The following is a 24,519-nucleotide window of genomic DNA, read 5'->3' as shown; positions in this document are numbered from 1 at the left end:
CCCAAGTTCCACTTTTAATGGTAACTTCCATGCTGACAGTATAGGGCGTTCAAGTCCTGGATTCTGGTGGTTTGAGCTCCCACTCATTTAGAGTAGTTTTTAGCCAATCCAGCTTCCAACGTATTTTGTCACACTTTATAGGGTGTTACTTATTAAGCTTTTTTTTCTGAATTACTGTATTTCTACATATTGTATTACTGCATACTATAGTAAAGAATGCTATACAAAATCCATATTTAAACAGTCTTTCTACAGAAATACTGTAGCTCTGTCGAAGAACCTGTGTATACAAGAAAATGCGGTGCCTAGTGTCAAGCCTGACTCTACAGTACCTTGTTCTGAATCAGGTTTTCATTTAAAGCTAAAGCTGGTGCAGACATCTATAGAATGTGCAACAGCTGAATCGTGATATTTCTGTCTTTCATGAGAACGGACCACACAGTACGCATCACTGCAGGGGTTAAGAGTTTAACAATCACTGTTAAGAAGGTTTAAAGCCTTGTACAAATATACCGTAAGTAATGTAAGGAAGAAAGAGTTTATACTGGAAATACAATGGTTGCAAGATTTATTTTTAATTTGTATTTATATATTTTTTTACCAATTAAACCAGCACATTAAACTAATTGAACACCAATAACTATATTATTAAATTCAATTTCACAATAATTCCAAATCTAAAACACAGGAGAAAATACCCCCACCTGCCCTGTTCTCCCACGAATTACAAGAGCTTTACTATGTTGCTTTTATCAGATCAGTTGCAGGGGGGTCTGTTCCAGGTTTGTCTTTTACCATAAAAGGAAAGCTCCAAGGCTCCAAGGTGTTTGGCTGTAGATCTATGAACAGCAGTTGCTGCTCCTGGGAGGTATTCAATGATGCGTACCTTTCAGATGTAAACTAAACACCTGCAGGATAGCTTTGAGAAGAACTGCCTCCTACTCGCACAGCTGACTCCTGAATGCTCACAAACCCCATGCGAATCCATTCCCTGCACAAATGATTGATTGACTAATTGGTTGATTGGCAGGTTATGGCAGTGAGTGACTGGTTAAATGATTTCTCTTGATGACATTTATACAACACTAGTCTTGCTTTTTAAAATGACTTAACCTTTCACTCTGAGTAGAAAGCGCGTGAATGACTGTCATGTGAGGACCAAAGTCAGATGAGATGACCTTGTTCTGTTCCCCTGGTTTTAAGTGCTATTGCATTTCTCAACAGTCCTGGGTTACTGGGAAATAAGGGAATTCTATTTCAGTTTTAAATGGGTTTAATGCACTTAGTGGAATTACAGTTTTTATTTATGCAATAAAATTGTTTAGTCTGTCCCTGTACACAGTAGACAGGATTCCACTACATTTTTGCTACATACTGTAAATAGTGCATTTTTGGTATTGGAAAATTTTGCACTGGAGCAAATGCTTAGTTCTGTAAATCCAGTCCAAAATATATAGATGGATTTGAACCACACATTTTCCTCTAATACAGCATTAAAACCAACCAACAATTTCAGTTAATTTACCTACATTTGATCCTCCTGAAGTGGATATGATTCTATGATGAAGGATTTGCAGTTCAAAGTCCAGCCCCTAATGCACCCCACACTGTTTAAGTGAAACTGGAAGATGTGTGTATCTTGCAGACTGGCTGCAGGAACTGTTGTGTGTTGATGCTGTTAATTGGAGCGAGGAATAACCGAAAGCTTTGATCTTCGTACAGACCAAGTTCACAAGACTCACATAGCGTTGCTTACATTTCCAGGTATCCGATGCTGGGGTCATTGCTCTCTCTGTGGGGGGATATGCTAACTATGCAAGCTTTAAAAATCACATCCTCTCTCTTGCTCAAGGTGTTCTTGTCCCCCACTGCAAGGCTATCAAACCAGAGAGAATCAAGGTCAGTGTCCTGGGGAGGAATAGGGCCATTTAACAGACAGTCATGGCTGAATTTTGCTAGAAGGTTCCTACAGTTATTTCCCTCAGACATAAAGTGAATATGCCTGTTCCTCTCATTCCCAACTGTGTGCATAGGCTTGCATTAGTTTTGTCCTAAGACATTATACAGTGTGATTAAAATAGTCTGGCCACAAGAATCAATCATACATTTAATATTACAGGCATATATCAGCATAAGAACATGAGAACATAACAACATAAGAAAGTTTGCAAACGAGAGGAGGCCATTCGACCCATCTTGCTTGTTTGGTTGTTAGTAGCTAATTGATCCCAGAATCCCATCAAGCAGCTTCTTGAAGGATCCCAGAATCCCATCAAGCAGCTTCTTGAAGGATCCCAGGGTGTCTGCTTCAACAACATTACTGGGGAGTTGGTTCCAGACTCCCACAATTCTCTGTGTAAAAAAGTGCCTCCTATTTTCTGTTCTGAATGCCCCTTTATCTAATCTCCATTTGTGACCCCTGGTCCTTGTTTCTTTTTTCAGGTCGAAAAAGTCCCTTGGGTCGACATTGTCAAAACCTTTTAGCATCTTGACTTATTCCGTAGCCAGAATTATTAAAATATGATCAGAGCTAAGAGATGGTAACTGAAGCTTTAAAAGGGTTAAATGTTTAAACGGTAACTAAAAATAAACAAATCCTCAACAGCACAGTATTTTACTCAACGTTACAATCAATGTAAATTTTTAAACGACAACAAAAATATAAACATAAACCAGAAATACTAAATCAAGTATTTTTTTCAATGTAAATGTCTATGACACGGAAGGTGGACACATTCAATCTATTGAACACAGATTTTCTGCCTTAGTGGTGATCTCATGTGTGTGATGTTCATCTCCTTAAAAATAGCTCAAGGGCTGCTAAACACTCAAGCATAAGGTGAAGTCCAATGCTAATCTTAAGCAGGCACAAGTAATGGCAAAAATATTTCTGAATACAAAATGTGCCAGGCACAATACAAACCAGTACATTTAGCATGGGAAAGAGGTAGATCAGAGTTATTAAACAGCAGTATTTAGGTATGTGGTTGCAAAGCAGGCCAGTACACTTTTGCTTTCATTTTATTATGCATTTGGATTGAATCTTAGTTGGCCTCAGTTTAGTTCTACCAGGTTAGCTGAGCATACATACAGCATATTGAAGATATGTACATGCATAGTGGAACTTTTACAAAACTGGACAATCTATGAAGATTCTGCTTCTAGTGAGGCAGCCTAGTTTGTTGCATTTTGTTACTCAGTTGTTACAGAACAAAAACTACAGCAGTTCTATTATTACTGTAACTTGCAACTAAATCAATATTTCCACACGGCTCCGATCTGGCAGTTTGCCCTACATCTCAAAAGCCAGCAGCCATGATTTGCATGCTGGCAGATTAAGTCATATGGCAAAGAGCCACTATGGAGGAACTGGCAGTGAACACAGTGTGTTGTTGGAGGACATCCCTCTGCTTTTTCATTAAGTATGAAATGTTTAATACATTTTCAGGGTTTAAGTTTGCTTGAAATACATGGGCATGATACCCTAACCACCAACAAGTAATAGCACCCACTGTGCCCCACTTCTTATTGGAGAATGGAAGTGAAGTCCTTGGTAAAGACCAGATTTGGTGAAAGGCATGTAGGCACATTCTAAAAGTCAGGTACCGGAAAGACACCAGACTTACAGTTATCTATACATCAACTTGACAACAGACAAGTACAGGTAATCCTCCAGCCTGTTCTCCTTTATGAACCATATCTGATGGTGTCAGCTGGCAAGCCACAAGATCCAGGATAACCTCTCAAAGAACCTTCTATTTCAGCTTCTGATTGCTGTGAAAAACACTTAGACTCTGAAGCTCTTTGATGCTGTTAAACTACAAACAGCTGTTCTGTCTCATGCAGGATGATCCTGCCCCTTTTAAATGGAAACAGGTTATGCACACTCATACAGAGTAAGGGTACTATACATTGCCTGCTTTCCCCCAAAACTATTATTCCAGCTTAAACTGCAATGCTTGCCTTGACATGCTGGGCTAAGCAATCCAGACAATCTACAAACAATAGGATAAAGTCTCTATTCTTGATCAACTTACTGTGGGTTGCGTGGGCATACAGGGTGTACAGGGAGTGATAGGTAATGTCATTTTTTTAATGCAAATTCAGTCCTGCTCTGCTCCAGCTTTGACCCTTTCACTAATCTTTGCCTCTTTATTCACAAATGTTGATGTGACTGAAACAATCAGAGACTTTCGCAAACCTAAAGAACTACTCAAGAACTCAATCAGACACACTTTTTTGCTTGTACCTTCTTTAGTACACTGATGGACTGATTGTCTTGTCTTTTCAATTATTATGTTTACAACCCTGAGTGCTACAGTCTGCTTTCCAGCGGTTGGCTCTAATAGGTCTCCCTTTCAAAAAGGAAGTCTGGCAGCAAATTAATTAGACAGCTACAGTATAAGCATGGCCAAGCAATTCTAAGTTTCTTTCACCTGATATCTTGCAAGATGTGTTCAATTATTATTATTATTTTTTTAAACGTACCTCTTAAAGCTCACATAACCCTCATATATCTGAAGTACTGTAGCATCACTTTACATAAGTATACACATTCCACCCTGCACTCTGCAGGAAGAAAGACCAATAAAGTCTGAATGGCTGCATGCATGCTTAAGTTGCTACTCACTGCAATATATAAATTGTACCCACAAAGGTTAATGAACTCCTGGGTGGGAAACCCCAGTGAGGTGGACTGACCAGAGAACACAGAAGGGGTTCTTGGTTTTCTTCACTGGTCACATGACCTGCCACACAGGAAGTGATTAAATACCAAGAAGTTTGATTTATTTATCTATTTATTTGTATGCTATTCATTGACGTCACTGCAAATATTTTTTTTTTTTAGGCGAACAGTGATACTGCTTCTTTTACACATCTAAAAACTAAACAACCTGGGAATATATATTCCTTAGAAACTATCTAGCTGTTGGGTATAGCTATTTCAAAAATATAATGCCAAGTTCATAAATAAGTAATAAAAAAATATATAATAATGTAATATTCATAATGTTTTGGATTATATCTTCAATGTAACACACACTCTACCTGTCTATGTCTGTATGCCAGGTGAATACCAAAATAAATGCCTGAACCTCATTCCTCCAACACGGAAGCCAATAAATCCCAAAAGAGGCAATAAATCTCGCAGTATGCTTTTCTAACATTTGCTTCACCTTCCTTCTCATAAATTCATGTCTTAACCCACTTATTTTTACTGGGTATAGATCAGAAGTAAGCCACTTGGCTATATGCTTTTCTTTGCTATAAAGGAGATGGCCAGTGCTTAGTATAAACCCATTAAAGTAGTGATATTACTGTAGGTCTTAAATTCTGATGAAGAAGTGACAGTTGCTGATGCTTCCTGGTATAAAACCACATTCTTAGCTGTAGTTTAGTTTCACTCCATTGGTCTGTATGTCAGGGACCAGATCATTTACCAGGATCACTGTATAGACTGCATTAAGGCAGTAATTAGGGTTTTGTATGTGTGATTATGTGCTCTTGCTTTTATCTCAATTACAAACTGTGTATCACATACAATTCCACATTGTAATAACTGTGGAGTTAGTCTTTATTTCGCTGTGCCAAGTTTTAATTACATGTTCTGTTCCATAACTACAAAAGGATTTCAATCGCTGGCTCAGATCACGAAAGCCACAGGATCACTTGAGATAAAAAGTGTACTGTTTGAGTTGCAGACATCAGTCAGATATAGCATACATCATCTATAAATAGCCTCCTTTTTCAGGGAACAAACCACATTTTATTGTTTTGTTTGTCAACTATATTTGTATAAAACGCTTGGCATAAAACATAATAATATGATTCTAAACTAATTGCAAATGTTTTCTAAAGCCTCAGACAAGTGTGGTAAAATCTGAAATACTACAGCATCAAAGAATGTGTTACCTGCCAAAATATATTTTGTAATTAACTTCTGATACAGTAGAGAAAATGCTTATATGCTTTCAAGGAATATTTTACCAGTACCTTCCATGACAATTGTCCCAGAATTTTTTTCCCTTTTTCTTGCAAATTTAAGGCACAATGAATTCACTTTTGCAGATTCCCCCCTCAACCCTACCCCTAGTATCAAAAATTGGCAGTCCACTCTGACTCTGAACCACACTCATGCAGGCAGTAGGCCAAAACTGTAGTATGAATCCAAGTCATACTTTGGTCATATTCATCAATTTCAGCAATAATGGGCTCAGCAGTCTTAAACCGTCAGGGGGGGTTTGACTGAATTATGAGTTTATAAACATTGGGATTAATGTTCTAGACTTCTCTGAAGCAAAATGTGTTTTTAGAACCCAAAGGTACAGCATTGGCCAAGACAGGATCAGGAAAATAAGAAGTTTGTACTAGGCCGGCCGGTGACACTAATAAATAAAATCTGCCAAAAAATATAGTTTTTGTTGTTGTTTCTCACAGGTTTAAGATATATAACCTTACCCCAGTGTTCACTCCAGGGTTACGGAAAGAATGCTGACAAGAAAATGACTATTTATTCCAACCGCAGGCAAAGTTGTTACAGTGTGGTGATTGCTATCATACAGTGACTGCACAGTAATTATACCACATTTAACCCCATGTCCTTTTAAATCTTCCTCTACCACTTGTGATAAAAGCCTAGACGAAAAAACTCATTTTTGGAAAAACTTATCAAGAGTCAGACTTCTAACAATCCTTGTTCCAAATACCTCACCCCCCACTTTTTCAGCCCCGCAGCTGCACCAGACAGAAGCATGCCAAGCAGCATGCAATTAGTAGTGAATCCGGGAATGGCCTGATAATACATATTTTCATAATTAATTGCAATTGGATATTTCTCTCTAAGTATCTATATTGGCTATAACAAATGAATCAAAGAGAAAGAATATCACTGCATTGGAAGTCCAAACTAAGAAAAATAATCCTAGTTTTAGGAACTTTAAGTGTCTCTGTTTAGACGCAAACAACAGCCACCACTAAGAAAATATATTGCTTTTGAAAAGTATGGCAGATTATCTTTTTCCACAATGTGTGATTTATTATCAACTTTACAGTGTGCATGGAGACTAATATGCTTTTACTGCTGAATAACTAAGATGGAACAGCTACTTTCATTCCAGCTTGTCTGTATTTCATATTTGACCACAGAAATAAGTGATGGGAGAATGAGGTAATGAAAACTTTTCATTCGGAGCACATATTTCCTTTCAAATTAAGCAAAAAGTATAGAACAATAGCTTCAGTAAATGTAGCTCCTTACATAAAGAGAGAAAAGCTAGGAAGAGAGACAGACAGAGCAGCAGAAATCTACAGTAGCTGAATCAAAAATCTATTTGTATCCAAGCTGACCCATCAATTGTCACAATAAAGATAACTGTATTATCTATATCTATAAACAACAACACAAAGGCCTGTTTCTGATCCATTGTGGGGTGGTGTGACAAAGAGAAAAAGAATCTAAGCTGCAAATCTCCCTCCTGGCCAGAAAGGGCGCTGTGTAAGGTGGACGATATGCTTCCCCGTAGACTGGTCGTAGACAGGCAGAAACCGGAAGTCGGCCATCTTGGCGGAAGCGCGTAGAGGCCACGTACACGAAACGAATCCCTTTCAATCGGCTACGGGGCCGGCAGCAGTGTTTGTTTTGTTTGGTGTTTTTGGATTCCCTTATACCATTGCTGGTATAGGGGCGACCTGTTTTATTTTTGTGTGCAATTCATTAAATAAACATTGTATTGTGTGTCATTAACAACCACCACTCACTACCCTGTCACAGACAGTTTACCTGATCCTGTATGCTTTACAAAAACAAGTAAAAAGGGACTGCTGGTGCTTGTAATTAGGAAGTTGAAGGTCATCAGCACCTACTTTAGAGATAAACTAGTACATCATAGCACTTTTAAAACATGCCAAATGCTTTCAAATACATTGGGAATTCCCCTTGCATACAGTATGTTATTGCTCCCTTTAGCTGTATACATAGCGGAATGATTAAACAAATTCAAAATGACAACGGAAGCCAACCAATCCTTTGCAGTGATACGCTTATCACATGACAAGATCGAAAGTACTGGAGAACTCTTGAGCTGCTAAACCTCGAATGGGTTTATACTGGCTCCCTTACAAGGGAAAAAAGGCAGTGTGCCAATGCTCCAATTTCAAGCCACAATAAGCTGTATCTAAAATGGGCAAAGTCAGTGCGGTATGAAAACCCAAAGCTAACAAAAGTGAACTTTACTGCAGGGAACAAAGACAGCACCCTCAGACACTTCAGTTATTTTCATTAGAATCCTGCTACAGTATAAAGTTGCTTTTCAAACTCCTCTTTTGTCAGACAAGCGGTTGTAAGATTATCTGAGTACTAACTCACTCAAAACTACAAACATATATAGGCTTACATATACACATATCATTTTTAAAGGGAACACTTTCCAGCACTTCCCATTGTTCCAGACTGCAATCCTCCCTTTCCCCAAACAAGATTTAATTCAGACAATCAAAACACAGCCAATGTTATCAGATAAAGTATTCCAGACACACACACACACACACGCAGGCGCATACACACACAAACGCAGACGCACATGTACACTCACACTCCAAAAACGCAGGCATAAAAGATCAGTCATGTTCACTCCACTCCCCTTTTATTTGTCCGGCTCTGTGCTTATTATTTTAGCAGGGGGAACTCCATATGGTCTACTTCATTGTCTGCTGAATGAGGCTTAGCAGGCTTGTGCAGAGAAGACAGATAAATCACTGTCAACCACCAAAGACTAAAATGGAAAAACTTAGTCAGGCATCTGGGGGCCTTTTTTAAATGCTCAGTTTACAGCAAGATTCCGGAGACCTTGTGTCACAAGGATAGGGGGGCTTTTTTTCCACTCACACACTTCCTTCGGGTAGTGTGTGGTCACTAAAGCATTTTGTTTGATTTACCTTTCTTATTGAATTCTATCCTTACCTCTAACCGAGTTTTTTTTTTTTGTTAGCTTAAAGGATCAGCTCTCTCACGCCCCTATGAAGTTGTGAGCTTTCCCTTTTTAAGGGGGGGGAAAAAAACTGGTCAAGAAACTTTTCATGATTAATACCCTTTGCGCCTAGCCTCCTACGTTACCTATTAAGAGCTCTCCTACTTTTCCAGAAAGTAAAGACAGCTGGAGGTTTTAACAGAGGTTACGAAACACCAGAGGATAAGAAGAAAGGCAACAATATAACATGTGCCAAAAAGGAGAAGAGAGGGAGAGGAAGAACATGACTTAAAAGCATTAGATGCTGCAATGCCCTAAAATCCTGCTTTGCACAGGCAGTCAGGGTTTTTCAGGCAGTCAGACTATTGCAGAATGAGCTAGAGCACAGGCATATGCATACAGTCACGGTTAAGAAAACATTCTGCTGGCAGGATCTCTTTGAATAACCATTCCTAATTTCAACACGACCAATTCACTGCTGCGAAGGTTTTAATGCTGCTTTTGATTCTTGCATAACACTTTAATAAAAGTGAAGGTTGCTAACATCTGCCCGTGTTATGAGTTTAATTTCTGTTTGAGAGCTCAGAATTGTTTGTAGACTGCAGTATCTGCTATTGCTGCAGCTGTTGATGGTGACATCGTGTAAAGCAGGGTTCAAAGGGGGAGAACGTACTTTTGAGGAAACTGATACGGATCTAGACGTTAGATACTAAACCATGGAAGAATGTAGCAATCACACACCAAATGTAATTGCATACTTCCGTTTGTATGTGAATTTACTGTTTTTTTCCAAAGGAAATCCCTGTAGCCTTTTTTCCTGGGCTACCTTCCATAAAGCAATATAACAGATAAGATCAGGCCAAAAATAACAACCAAATCTAGACCAAACATTATCCTCAGCTGAGTCATTTGCACAAGGTATACACAGGAATGTCACTGCGAGTCAACACTATCCAGAAACGACCCCTCCAGAAAAAAGGTAGGACTCCAAAGAGCAGTGTGATGCTGTCTTGAAAAAGTGCCTGTAGCAGAAGTCTCAAGACTGCATGGGGTCTTGCAATACTGGGATTCAGAAGTTATCAAAAACAGATAAGGGTTAATAGCCACATCACCACAGTTGATATAAAGCCATCATAACAAATAGGTGGTTTTGTATGAAAAAGACAGAAAGCACAAAACATAATCTTCATATTAGGATTTTTCTGTTTTACTAAATAATAATAATAATAATAATAATAATAATAATAATAATAATAATAATAATACCTGAGTCAGGTTACAGCAAACCAGCATTTTTAAGGATGGTCTGACTGTATCTTCCTGCTTTCTAGGTATCAACTAAAACCAGCAGTAGCATTGCAGTAGGTTATGCATAGCTTTTTCTCCTATACTGTCTGCAAGTCTTTGTATAAACAGAATTCCTGGTCATCATTCACTATGCTGTACAGCAGTAAATCCCTACAGCACAATGTTCTTTTTATTCCACAGCTCCCCACTTCCTCTTTCACTGCATTGCCTGCTGTTGATTTTCCCATTGGAAAAGCATCCATACTCTTGCCAACTTTTGGCCCCAACTTGGAAGGTTTTTTATTGGGGGAGTGTCTTTATTATTATTTTTCCAGAACATTGCACTCTCATTCCCAATCTTCATTGCAGCGCATTCTGCATTCATAAAAAATGGAGAACTGCAACACAGTACAAGGCAAGCCCTCTGTCTTTAATCGGTCCACTTGCAGTAATGAAATTCAGAGTTTATCTTCAGCATTATCATAGCTTCTTAAGTCATTAAATGCTATTTGATCCCACTGTGGTTTCAATGGAATGTGGATGTGGATGCTGCCATCTATTAATTCCAGTGCCTTAGCTGGCCTTTTCATACCTCAAATAAGCGGAGATGATAGTTTTAGATGATAGCTGATTTCCTGCAAGTCTTTTCTGTTCTAAGGGCGTCTCTTTTCTGTGCAATCTGCTAAATTGAGCTTTCCAGAAAGCCAACAGCATTTACAAATGTGCCTAGAAGAGTGGATAGGGTTTACAGATTGTTGAAATATTTCCTTAAAAGGAGACAGCTACTTTTCTGATAAAAGAAGCTCTTCAGGTGTTACATTCCAGAGCAGACAAAATCTTACACTGCAGTTCATGCATACTGTGTTGAGAACCTTGTACTATAATACTGTACCTAATTGATGTGTTGATTTTCTGATTGATTTCCTGGGGTACAACCAAGTTTAACAGAAATTCAGCCAGTAACATTTGTAGTTTTTTAGACAAGAGGCCTGTGTACGTGGCCTATGTCTATAAACAGAAATGTTACTGTAAAGTATACCATATATAGTATGTGAAGGTACAGCATGCAAGGTTTGCTAAAAGCAACTGGAAATAATGATCAGACTGGAGCTGCTACAGTATCCAGTTAACTAGGAGATCCCTCACCCCAGACTGGATCTCTCCCCTCATCTCTATGGCAACAATTTCCTGTCCTAGTTTCACTGCTGCTGTCGTGCTGGGTGGCATCTATTCTTGCTGCTCAGAAAAACTAAAACTAAGGTTAAGCACTTACTGCACCAACCTACCCTTCACATTTTAATTTAGCTGCCTATATAATTGAGCTTTGGGGAAATTAATAATTGGGTGATCAAGGAAAAAAAAGTAACTGGATAGGTGGTTATATATACCACCTATCCAGTTACTTTTTTTCTTATGATCGCCCAATTATTAATTTCCTCAAAGGGTTTATTTATTCAGTAAAATGTATCCTTATAAGATACATTTCACTTGTCATTACTTGTTTTAGGAGGAGCAGCCCGTTTTTAGCACTTTTTCCTGACCTAGGAGCCAGCCTTCATTTATAATGTTAGACCACGAGCAGTTAGCATTACATGGCTTTTGGTGGTGGCTCCTTCTTATTCCACATTCGTAAATTGCCATAAACACATCCACTAAAATTCAAGCAAATTTTGTGGCTAGCCTAACAAATTGTCATATGGCTAAGTGGGTTTGCTTGTCTGTTATGAGAATGAACAGCAACTGTTGTAATTATGCTCACTCTACATTGTAAATGGGTTGCACGATTGCTGAAAATTGCTAAGAAGGTGGTTCCAGAATGAACTGCCCTATACTAATCTATACACAGCTGCACTTGGATTTTCTCCTTTTTATGCTACTTAAATGTTCCATAAAATATGAATCAATAAAACAGACCAAATACTTCATACGGTAAGCATCATCTACGAGAAGCTTCAAGAAAGAAATGCCTGATCATTTTTGATAAAAGGCCATTTTCATATAAACATTCAGTCTTTCAAATGACCCCCCGCTCCTCCAAAACACAGAGACCCCTGGAATAATTACTGTACACGTATGAAGAGAGCCTGCCATAGAAAACCATGGTATTATTGTTGAATCAACTACTCCTGGATATTCAGTAGAAAAGTAAAACAAACACACACACACAAAATCTCAAATAATTCAGAAAGAAAAATAAGACTCTAAATGGAAGCTATTTACTCTGGAACTGTGTTCCTCACTCTGTTATATCCTATTACTGCGGCTCACAGTATTATTTTACCTTCACTTCATGCCACTCAGTCACTTGCCTTTGTTCTTCCTGAGGCAAACTTGCTTCCCACATAAAGGGGCAGCTTCAGCCTGCCTTGGGGCTTGCAATTCTGCACACTCTGATAACATCTCACTTCTCGTCCCCTTGCATTACCGGTTTCAAATTTGTGTGGTGAAAAACAGAATTACTTTTTAATATCTACCAGCCCCAGACCCTTCCCCCTGTTAATTTGGTGATAAACACACCTTGTCATTTGAAATAGCACCACGGATGACTACAGTATTATATGCTGGAGTTACTTAAAAGTACTTCAGAAAATCAATAGGGCTTTAAGCTCCATAGTGAATCAATGCCAGTCTCTTAACGCTGCAATAAACATTGGGCTAACTGTCAGCAGTTATCATTAACCTGATGCCCTGATTGGCTAGATTGCTTGTTCTGTACAACCGCTCGCTCGAGTCTATTTGATTATTCGATCTTGCTGGACTATTTTGTACGCTAGTCTTTAATAAAATGACAAGGCATATTTAAAGAGTAAGCAGCGGGGTTACGAAAAATATAGAGTTACACGTCCCCACGTATAGCAACAACTGTTTAAATAACGTACCTGTCATTACTCTTTGCATGGTTAACATCCTGACAACTTTATGCACTTCTAACTTTAGTCTGTTTGAAAGCTCTTTTAGTGCACCAGGGTTTGAAATCTGTCCTCTAAATCACTGCAGGAAGAGCGATTAAAAAAAAAAAAACAACAACAACCTAACAAGTGCTCTGGCTTTTCATGGATTGCCATTGCTGTGTTACCTGTTTGACAATGGGGACAATAATCCTTACACTATCAGTGCACTAGAGCGACCATTTTCAAACAGCTATGAAACAGACTTTAAAGTTATAAGTGTAAAAAGTTGTCAGGATGTTAACGATGAAAAGAAAAATTACAGGTATGTTGTTTAAACAGTTGTAGCAACACCTGGGGACGTGTAACGGTATATTGTTCAGAACCCCGCTACTTACTCTTTAATAAGGTACAATGGAAAATCCATCCCCTAACGGCTAACTGGAGCTCTTGTAAGTTCATGATCATCAGTTTCAATTGGACTGAGCTATGCATTGGTTTGCTCCAGTGCCTTACACTTAGAGACTGCATTGAGTACCAGTGTCTGCAACTGGCCACCCACCTCTCGAGCCAGCGCTGCAAGGAATGCAGTGTGTATCGTTCTCCTACACTGTATACTGTGTCCACAAGAGGAGCCAGGCCTGGACCCTCCCTGGTTTATTTCTGTGATGCTGCAGACACCACATGACACTGCTTTGTCAAGCGATTTGAACTCCACTAACTGGTGATATGTGTCCTTCCTGAGTTGGCATATGGAAGGAGCTCATCTGCAATTAAGGTTACTGTATATAAAGTAAGTTCAGTTTGTTCAGGCACGGTACCGAATGATGCGATACTAGTTTATTACAAATACACTAATCCTGGTATTATATAGCATGTTAAAACTGGTACTCTGTTTTCTACAAACCCGTTTTATAACTAAATGAATTATTCTCTAACTGCTTTTAAACCTCATTAAAAAAATGATGTCTTCGTAGATAAAAATACATGATCTGGAACTACTCACCAGCACAATAAAAGTTGCTTATTTTGGCAGTAGTGTACATTTTCGTTCACAAACTGATGAAGTGTCTAAAAATATTTATTTTTTTTCAGTGAGGAATAAATATACAAGCAGTACATCAAACACACATTTAGAAAAAGCATAGTTAAGTAAAGACCATATTTACTGTAGCACAGAGTAGACAAACTTAATTCGCATTAACTGGAGAACCAGGGTGTTCAAAAAGCTTTTAACAGCTTGGTACTGTATAATTCAAATACAGTCAATCTGGTAAAATGATAAAATACCTCAATAAATATAGACTGCCAATTATAAATTAAAATAACTAGTGTGGTAAATAAAAATATATAAAGCACAACAAAAGTAACTGATTGCCCCAATACACAAGATATTTCTGTGGCTTCTTACATGAGACAGGCTGTTGGCTATTTCAAACCCGAACCCTAACAAATAGACATGTCAGTAACTAGGTGCTAGACCTCTTGTAAATCCTTCCATCTCTAGAACAGGCCATGTTAAAAACGACGTCAAGCCCTACTCTGGGTCCTCTCAAACTGGGTTAGCATACAATGCAGTACCTACAGGTTACACCAACGCAGTGGCATGACTGCAATCTGGACCTGCTACTGAAGGCTAGGCTAGGATATATCTTTACATCCCTAATGTCAAACTTTGTAATTTGGATGGGGGGGGGGGGGGGGGGGCATAAACTTCTTTCATGTTTGTTTAACCAGCTTGTTCTCTTTTTAAAATGGAACTGGCTAATTAGTCAGAAGACAGCTTTCTATGGGTATCCAACTGGAGTAAGAATCAGTTCCTAGAATAATATTATAATGTCAGGGCTCTTTGCAGACCTCTGCATTTTCTGACTGAGAAACGCTGTTCCAACAGTGCTGTGTGATTTATTTAGACATTGGATTCGTCCTGCCATCAGGACCCAATCAAACCTAAAGGCCCTCACCGGGGGAGTGAGTTTAAACTAACCACTGGTTAAATATTGAAGTCTAAATAACTTCTTGAGGCTCAATACTCATAGCTGAGGCTGCAGCTCATGCAGAGTTGTCAGGGTCTCTCTTTCCTGTTCATACTGAATTCTAATAAGATCTGGCAGAGCCTGTCACAAATCACAACTCATGCCATGACTGCAGTTGGGCATAAAAAGGTATTTTGTAAATTAGTGACAGATTAATAAAGCAAGTCATTCCACAGTGCACATGAAATCCTACAAGCTACGTAGTGATGCAGGTGCAGCGCTCAAAGCTTCTTTCAATTTTACCCTCCTGCAGGAGAAAGTTGGACAAGGAATAGAAGGGGGGGGTGCTTTGTGACTGCTGCACCTTGAGGCGACTGGTAAGCTCTCTGCTTTATTGATCAGTGTCTAATTAGAATGTATCAGCATTTGTCACTGGTGCCTCCTTCGTCAATCCGACTCAAACAACACCTTTAAAGTGAATCGGGGTTTATTATTACAGCTGGATGCGCTTAGGGACCCACACTAGCTCCACCATATGAAACGGACAGAAGTCAGACAGAACTCCAGCCTCCTGAATAAGCTGTCATCGCCCCCTACTAAGTCTTCTGTTATTGCTATGTATTTATGCTTTGCATTCCACACACCTGAAGTGGGGTTTCTTGTGTTATAGACACAGATTAGCACGATGCAAACAGTTCTGAGTCCCGGCTGCTGTTTGCTCAGATGCGTAGCTCTTTAAATAGCCAGCCAAGTCTGTGTGATTGATGGTCCAATGACTCCCACGTCAGCCACTAAGCAAGTTACATTCCCTTTGTTCTTTTTAAGCAGTGTTGGTTTTATTTTTATCAGCCCTAACTGAGCTGTATATAGCTACTTCAAATTCCACATACACATTTATCCCTTTAGTTTTTTACACTTTTGCTGAAGCCTACCGCTTCATTGACACTTACATTAAACTGAAAGGATGAATGTTTTTATTGGTGAAAAGATTAAATCACACTTGCCACATTTGCAAAAAGAGCAGAAATTACAGTTGCACACCTGTAGTCATTTCTAAAACCACCTGACTTTAGAAATCCTTTTTCAGCAGCTAAAAAGGGACCTCCGTTAATAAACAATAATATCTACCCTATAGAATGTTATCTACAACAATCTGCATAAGCAAAAAAAACAAGGGAAACTGAATATCCTCTCACTTCTCCAAACACAGGGTCAGCATTACAGTGCCTAGTCCAGATATAACAGACTGTTAAGCAGCATTTGAGAAGCACTCAGAACCCCCAGTCAAGTAACAGACTCTATAATGACAAACTACTGGAATGCCCATCAATGGAAGAATGCCTGCACCCTTAACCTTGTCTAACAGCAGCCTTTTCATAGACCAGATAGATCATGCTAAGCAACAGTCTAAGAGCTGTATTATTCTGAGTCCCTGCTTAACAGAAGCTCTGTATTTCATTTTTATTGGATTGAGACAAAGAGTCCCTTGACTGTAAACTGAGAGATTTAGGAACTTTGATATTTTTTTTATCTATTGAGCCAGTCATGCCTGGTCTTAAAGGAATAGGACAGTTAAAAAAAGAAGGAAGATCATTGCTTCTCTTTCAGAAACTTTAATGACCTCCATGTGGAGTAGTCTAGATTCGGCCAAACTGTACTAGAGTAAAATATACTTTTGAACTGGTTTTAAAGATGCAACGCCACCTGCCCACCTGGTGACTAAGTTTTTGTTATTGTCCCATGTGAGTCTGATAAGGAGAAGGAGACTAGATAAGGTTCCCTCATATCCAGTGCCTTGACATAGTGGCTTCCTGTACCTGACACTGAAAGCCCTCGCATCCCCATGAAAAAAGATTTTAAAACAGTCTGTTTTATACAAGGCCCACTAACTGCTGCATCTACTTCAGAAAACCTTCTTAACTAAAAGTAATCTATAACCTTCTTAATGGGTCATCGCCAAACTAAATCTTTGAAGTGTGTTTATATAAGGATTCCATTACAATGAAACAAAGGAAATGTATTCATGGGATAATCTTAAAAAAATAACTCAATATAGAGTTGAGTATCCAGATGTCTGTTAACCAGATTTTTTATCAGAGGTTTAATTGATAGAAAATAAATAAAACTTTCTTTTTTGCTACATTTTTTCCCCAACATATGGTTTGGCAATCACATCTAGCAGCCTTAGTTTAGACTAAATCAATGATGTGGATTATCACATGTGTATTATTATACTTTGCTTATACTTATGCAGACATGTCTGATAATTCTTGGAGTAAGTTAGGGTGTGGAGTCCCAATACATCAGTTTAAAAGCTTAGTCAGCTAATAAGCAGCATTTGCTGCCAATTCAACAATGTTTGCCCTGAGGTGCAAATATTGCAGTAGGTCAGTGAGGGCCAAACACAGAGATCATTTAACAACTAGTCTAGCTTCCAGAAATTGTATTTCTTGGCGTTCTGCTCCCAATTAAAGATAAGTAATAATAAAAAAAAACGATGTTCTGCTTTCTCTGGAAGGGCAAAAGGTGAAGCCTGCCTTTCAGCCAGCCAGTGTTTTTGAGGAGCCTGGGGCTCTGTTTAACCATATGTAGCTCCATGTTAAATCCTTTACACCCGCCCAGTTCATCCCCTTTAAATATGTTATTCAGTTTAAGTTTCTCTGGAATATGTTAAACAGATCAAATTCAAAAGGATTTCTTGGAAATCACCACCATCTTTTTGTAGGGCATAAAAGTCACTGGTTTTCATAAAATGACAAGATTAAACCTATGACACAGGCCAAGCAGCACAGCAAAACCTGTATTTAAAGGCTTTTATGGGGACCAGGAAAAAAAAGCTTTTGCTTTCAAAATATTCCAAAATTTTAAGCTGCACTTACATTTAAAATGTAGGGTTTTATTTACTTGGCACCAGCTATGACCAGCACGGGTACTACAGTACTAAAGCTACTGAACTAATGCTAATACAATGTAAGCTGCACATACTGTAATTAAGGATATACATTCAAAATAAATATTTGCTGAGTATCCGGGAAAAGTGGTCTGTAGAACCAGATGGTCTCTCTACGGTAAATTGCCTGTTATTAAAAAATATTTTACTTTAGGCCAAAAAGCAAAAGTCTTTGGATACTTGGCGTGTTCTTTCTTTCTTCCTTTAATTATAGCAGATGTTTAATGAAAGGCTAAACTTCCAAGATGCCAGCCCAGTCTTTCTTCCTTAAAAATGAAGGTTGCACCTCATAGCCTATCTGACCATTTCTCCATTTTTCCACTTGTAAATAATAACGTTTCATGTTAAATGTTAAAAGCCCTTTTTGCTAAACTAGTAAACCAATGCATATGACCAGAATGTAATACTGCTATTGACTGTTAATGCTGTGTGTTCACTATGTTTTGGTAGCTGCAAAGTTAATACTGAGATAAAGTCTTTAAAATAAAGCACGATTATAGTGGATCACCCCTACAGAGCAGAATGTTTTAGGGTTAGCTGGCAGCTTTGAATTTGAGATTGAACATCTGACATTCACCAATGTGTGACCTGCTTTCGTGTGCCTGTAATGTTGACCAGTCAGTATCATTACAGACTTCTGAAACACCTCACATAGATCACTTCATTGGCTTTTCATCCAACTGCTATTTTCAAGCACTACAGAAAAAACAATCCAAGTTACAGCACCAATCATTGTTTTTTTTTTTTGGTTTTGGTTTTTTTTGTAAGTTTATTGACCCGACACAATGCAGAACCTATATTATTATTATTATTATTATTTGTTTATTTAGCAGACGCCTTTATCCAAGGCGACTTACAGAGACTCGGTGTGTGAACTATGCATGAGCTGCAGAGTCACTTACAATTACGTCTCACCCGAAAGACGGAGCACAAGGAGGTTAAGTGACTTGCTCAGGGTCACACAATGAGTCATTGACTGAGCCGGGATTTGAGCCGGGATATATGCCCAAAAGGCTTTCCTTTCACTATGGAAATTATTATTAAAGGTTTGTCAGCCAATTAGAAGAAAGGCCATTATCCATCAATATATTTCACAAGATGAGATATGTTCCAAAACAGCAGAACGGTCAATTTATTAAAAACATCTGAAGGTCAGTTTAATTTATCCCGTTGTATAAAACACAAATTACTAACATATTGAAAGAGAAGCACACTTTGACTTAACTTACTATAAACACTTTTAAATATTGTATCTGGACCACCTAAATTTAAGGGCCTATAAAGCTAGCTGAACATCTGTTGTAAAAAACAATCCTGCACCATTTTGAATATTACCATGTGCGTGTGAAAAAACAACAAATTTTTTGCCTGTTCATTATTAAGCTTGTTTCTGTTCACACATGTTCTTTGTTCAATGTGGAGAATAATACCAGAGCTGATATCCTTGACAGTGCGGTACATCTAAGAGCAGCCTTGTTTTGTAAAAACATTAACTGTTTTATTGTAGTTGATTACTTCAATTCCCTAAAACCGGCAGTGACAGTCTAAGACAAAGTTAAGTGTGTTGTCAGCCACCATAAAGAAGGGCTAGGCTCAATATACATCATGTGTGACTCATTAGCAAACTGTTTTACGAGGTTCAGGAAGTCCTGGATCTTCTTTGGATTGTTCTTCATGTGTCTCTAGCTGCTTTACATGCTTATTTTAAATTATCCATTTAACAAAAATATCAACTCCAACTGTTTCAATAAACACACCCTTAGAGGGACGTTTTTATAGAGAGTCATAAAATAGAGTACTGTTCCAAATGAGCAAGCAATCAAAGTGTAGCCTGTAACATGGAACATGGCTCTCTATAATAATACCATGGTCAAAGTATGGCAAAGTATATGCATGGGCACAGTATAGACGACTAGAGAAGTATGGGAGAGCAACGGTTTAAAAAAAAAAAAACCTTGTCAATGCATTGACTAATATTCAATATCTACATGCTAACTTTTTACATAGTATGAAGCATTCATGGCTTAATCTGCCAATCCTCGGCATTGCTGTCGAGTACATAACAGAAGCTTCGAGTAACAAGGCTTCAGGCCCGTTTTCACGTAGCGTCCAAAGATCTTGCTGAGGTGCTGTGTATTACGTCAAAACTGAGTGCAACACTAAGCATCTCTGTGGGATCAGGGCCAGATAAAACATACTGTGGTTGCAGCCAAAATCCTTGGACACCCCCTACAATCAGGGACATCCCCACTATTATCTCGCCGTGCCAGTAAGACATCAATATTGCACAGTTCTGTGAGGTTCCAACAGAAAATAGAAACTGGAATCTGGGCGGTCAAAACTGCACTTTTATCATGGAGATCCTCAATCTTCAGGTGGGTAATGTCTCCTGATTCTATCAAATTAGGCAGGTTTTAAAGATAGATTTGTTACCTACAACTAGCTTTACTATTGTTTTCACTATAATTTTGGGAGTATATGTGTATGTTTTTTTTTTTCTTTCAAAGATTAAAAAATTGCTGGTTCTAAATTGCTCATGTAAACCCGGAATGCTTTTTTTTTTTCTTCCTGTAGTATGGCCAAAAGTAGGGATTTTATGGGTGATGAGCTCCTTCATCACAAACATGTATCAAAGAAACTACAAAAATGATATTGCAAAAGTCTGTGCAGTATTTCTTGTTTGATTTTGAAATGTCCAATTTTTTTCTATTAAGTATACGGAAAACTTCAAAACGGTTTGTAATTCAATATGTTAACGTAACATTATTCAGCAGGTTTCATTCGACTTTATGAAGCAAAATTTGGTAATTCTACAGGGTGATGCAACACTTTTGGCCATAGATGTAGTACAAATTAACAAGCAATTTATATTAACATTTCATTTTCATTTGACATCCAACCTACTTGCAGAAGGGTGGTTCTGTAGCACAGGAAGGTGAAAAGACTTGCCCCAGGGCTGACATAATGATACTGTGGCAAAGACTACCTAAAAATACCAAATCATATGACTAATCCACCACTAACAATGATAATCATGTGTACTCAGTCCAATCCAATGGATATATCATTACTGGGATCGCAAGTAAAAAAACTAAACAAAAGGCAGTCGTTCAAACAGTTACCACCAATGCGTGCTTTACCCATAAGACAATTGTTCTGGTAGCACACAAACAGCTTGGCAACATGCTTGTACCAGCGTCCAAAATGGTGCAACAATAAATAGCTTGAAACTTAGTAAAGCCAAGAGTCAAATGAAAGTAATCTGTAAAATTTGATTCTGCGACAGTGATGGACCCACAAACTGTTGAACAGGGGTGTTAGACACTGCTGTACTGTAACATACAGAGACTATTAGATCAGGGAGTGTATTTTAGCACTGTATTGTTTCACTGAGGAGATGTTTCACTGGAATTACAGCGTTAAACACTTGCTTTGATATATATATTTTTTATAATATATACTGCTTCCTACCAAACTTTAATTCTGTATTTAAAAATATACTTTGTTAGTATAAAGAGCAATATCAGTTTAATTTTAGTAGAGATGCAAAAATAATGTAAAATACACAGTAGTGAGCTAAGATAAGCCTTTGGTATATATTACCTCTACATAATGTTTTTTAATTGGTTTTATGTTGCTGGAAAGGTTCACTTGTACTGACATTTTGTGTGATGACATCACCAGGCAAAGCAGGCCATGATGACATCACCTCACATTGAGCCAGTGCAAGTAGACTTCACAGCGGGCTTGGGAGCGCAAAGCACCCCAATCTCTAACATAGGAGCCACTTAAGAAGAGGCTGCCCTCAGCACGCCATCAAATCTCTCCAGGCTACTTTCAATGAGGAGTGCTTGAAGGTGCAGGAATTCCATTTTGTCTGCAAAGCTGTACTCCATAGAGCTGTTAGGTACAGTGCTCTTAGTGTAGTGCTATACAAATTGTAAAGTTGTTTAATACTTATAATAATATACGGTATGTACAAAATTTCATCAGGTTTAAAAGTAAATTATTAGGCTGCCTAGATACGGTATATGTTTTCAGTACCATTGAAAAAAACTGCTGAAAATGTTAATCCTTTACATGAAACAGTGGCCTCCTGATCTACCAAACAGACATGCAAGCAGCTCCACCCTAGTTCTGCAGTAACAACATTGGACAACATGAAAAAAATGCTTCACTAAAACTTTGAAAATAAGCTTCTGATAATTGCCCATCAATGACTCTGTTCTACAGACTAATATAAATTGTCCCTGATTACACATGACAGATTACACATAGCGATACTGTGAAGTCATTAAACTGAAGGCAAAATGGGAAAAAGGCACCATCTAAAAAAGCAGTAAAGAGCCCCTCCCTCTCTCTTCACTTCTTAAACAGACATTTTGATCTTCCGCCCTTCCCTTATTATGTCTACCTACCCACCAAATGAAATTCCACACCCTACCCTTATGGTTGCCCTCCAGCACTTTTTAAAACCAGGTGTGCATATTTAAAAATGGATTGTGGTGGTATAAAAGCAAAGCATAATTTGTAACAGCGTGGTAGAAACTACAGTAAACCCACAGTATAAGCATCACAAAAGCTGTGGGCAACTGCTAAATAAACTGTTCAAATTAATCATATAGAATATACATGACATTGATTTTGTCTGGTTTTAGATGCAGATGAGGTGTGGTGGAGCCTGTGCTCACCCTCTACTTTAGGCATCTAGGAAATCTGCACTTTCTAACGTTTTCTATCAACATCTCTTCAACCCTTCTGACTGTGCCAAAGTGTGTTTCCTTAGGATGCCCTGCAAGCAGTTTAGCAATGATCTAAGGAAATAGTTACTTCTTCACTACCTAGACACATGTGGAATGTTGCCATCCTCGAGAAAAAAAAAAAAAATACACAATAAACTGCAGCCATCGGTTTTATTATATAACAGTTCATTCTAGTTTTATTATTATTATTATTATTATTATTATTATTATTATTATTATTATTATTATATTTTTTAAAGAAAGGAAACTGCCTGTGTTTTAATTTAAAATGTCTAAAGCCCTGCAAAGCTATTATTTCTAATAACTGGAAATTAAACATGGACATGGTTTTTAAATCACGAATATGCTCATATAATAGATATATAGTAATGATCTTAATTAACGCAGGCACGGGACCTCTCGCACTAAAGCATAGCGCTGATACCCATAGAGCGTATATCGGGCTTACGTCCCTGTGTGTGATTACGTCATATATATATATATATATATATATATATATATATATATATATATATATATATAGATATATAGATATAGATATATATATATAGATTATATATATATATATATATATATATATATATATATTATATAGATAGATAGATAGATAGATAGATAGTTAGATAGATAGATAGATAGATAGATAGATAGATAGATAGATAGATAGATAGATCATTATTATTATTTTATCTGCTGGCACTTCAATTTAAATGGGGTTTATGATATTTTTGGTGAAAAACAAGATCTGAATACCGACAAAAAAAGTTTGCACAAAGGCAACAATAGGTGGCGTAGGTTTCCTTACTTAATTATTCCCAGAAACCTCAGACTGGGTGTGCAGCAACATTCCTTTGAACTTGGAAAAAAACATTCTGCGTCTTGCAGACATGTTTAATTCTCTGCAACAGCAGCGGGTAATATATGCATACGAGAAAATGCACGTGTAGCTTTTTTTTTTTTTTTTTAAGAATTAAATTGTTTTATTAAAGAGAACAAAAAAAATTAATGGACCGCACGCAAAATATGTTTTCATCCCATCATCTGTCGAGGAATGATGGTTTCCAATATAAATCACTGTGCAAAATGAAGAAAACATTATTGAAAAAGAAGCCACTCACCTGAACTGGCTTGGGAAGTTACAAAAAGCAAAATTATTGCTAACGTTAGGGGCAAGTCCCTTATCCGGCGTTTTCTTTTCCATCTTATATGGATATCCATGACCACCAAAAACGTTGTGGATCGATTGCTTTTAAATATAACAAAGACTTTGACAACTGCTGATATGGAGTGCAAATGTAGCCAAGGTCCCAGAGGAAAAAAAAAATATTTTTATAAAGCCATGCTTCTTTCCACCGGGGTTAGTTAAATAACGGGGCACCCTGCCTCACTCTCCCTCTCTCTCTCCCCTCTCTCCTCTTCTGCTCGTGTGAGGCTCTGATCAGAAGAGATGCCCCCTTTCAGACTCGACTGAAAGATCTTTGAAATAAAAAAAAGTTTTCCTGGAGACTGTCATTCAGAACATGAACCAGAAAGGGCAGCAAATCACAGTTCTCGAAACGGGAACCCGGCTCTTTCATTGGATGTGGTACAAAAAAAAAAGTTTGGTGAAAGTTTTTTTTTTTTTTTTTTTTTTTTCTCCAAGGGTAGAAGGTTCATGGATTAAAGTATTTGAAGTTTAAAGCAGTAAAG

At 37.9% G+C, this 24,519-nt stretch overlaps 1 protein-coding gene across 2 annotated transcripts in view; it reads right to left on the bottom strand.

Annotated features, from left to right (window-relative positions):
* LOC117422365 (collagen alpha-1(V) chain-like) overlaps positions 1–24,303 on the bottom strand; it is a 126,950-nt gene extending 102,647 nt beyond the window's left edge. For both annotated transcript variants that reach the window (XM_058986989.1, XM_058986990.1), the window contains exon 1: positions 23,949–24,303. In XM_058986989.1, the coding sequence (XP_058842972.1) occupies positions 23,949–24,048 (100 nt within the window). In that variant the 5' untranslated portion in view covers positions 24,049–24,303. The remainder of the gene's footprint in view (positions 1–23,948) is intronic.
* Positions 24,304–24,519: the final 216 nt, after the last annotated feature.

Source organism: Acipenser ruthenus, chromosome 15, assembly GCF_902713425.1.
Source record: "Acipenser ruthenus chromosome 15, fAciRut3.2 maternal haplotype, whole genome shotgun sequence".
NCBI lineage: Eukaryota > Metazoa > Chordata > Actinopteri > Acipenseriformes > Acipenseridae > Acipenser > Acipenser ruthenus.
The sequence above is the reverse complement of the archived record's forward strand: the minus strand, read 5'-3'. Positions and strand labels throughout refer to the sequence as shown.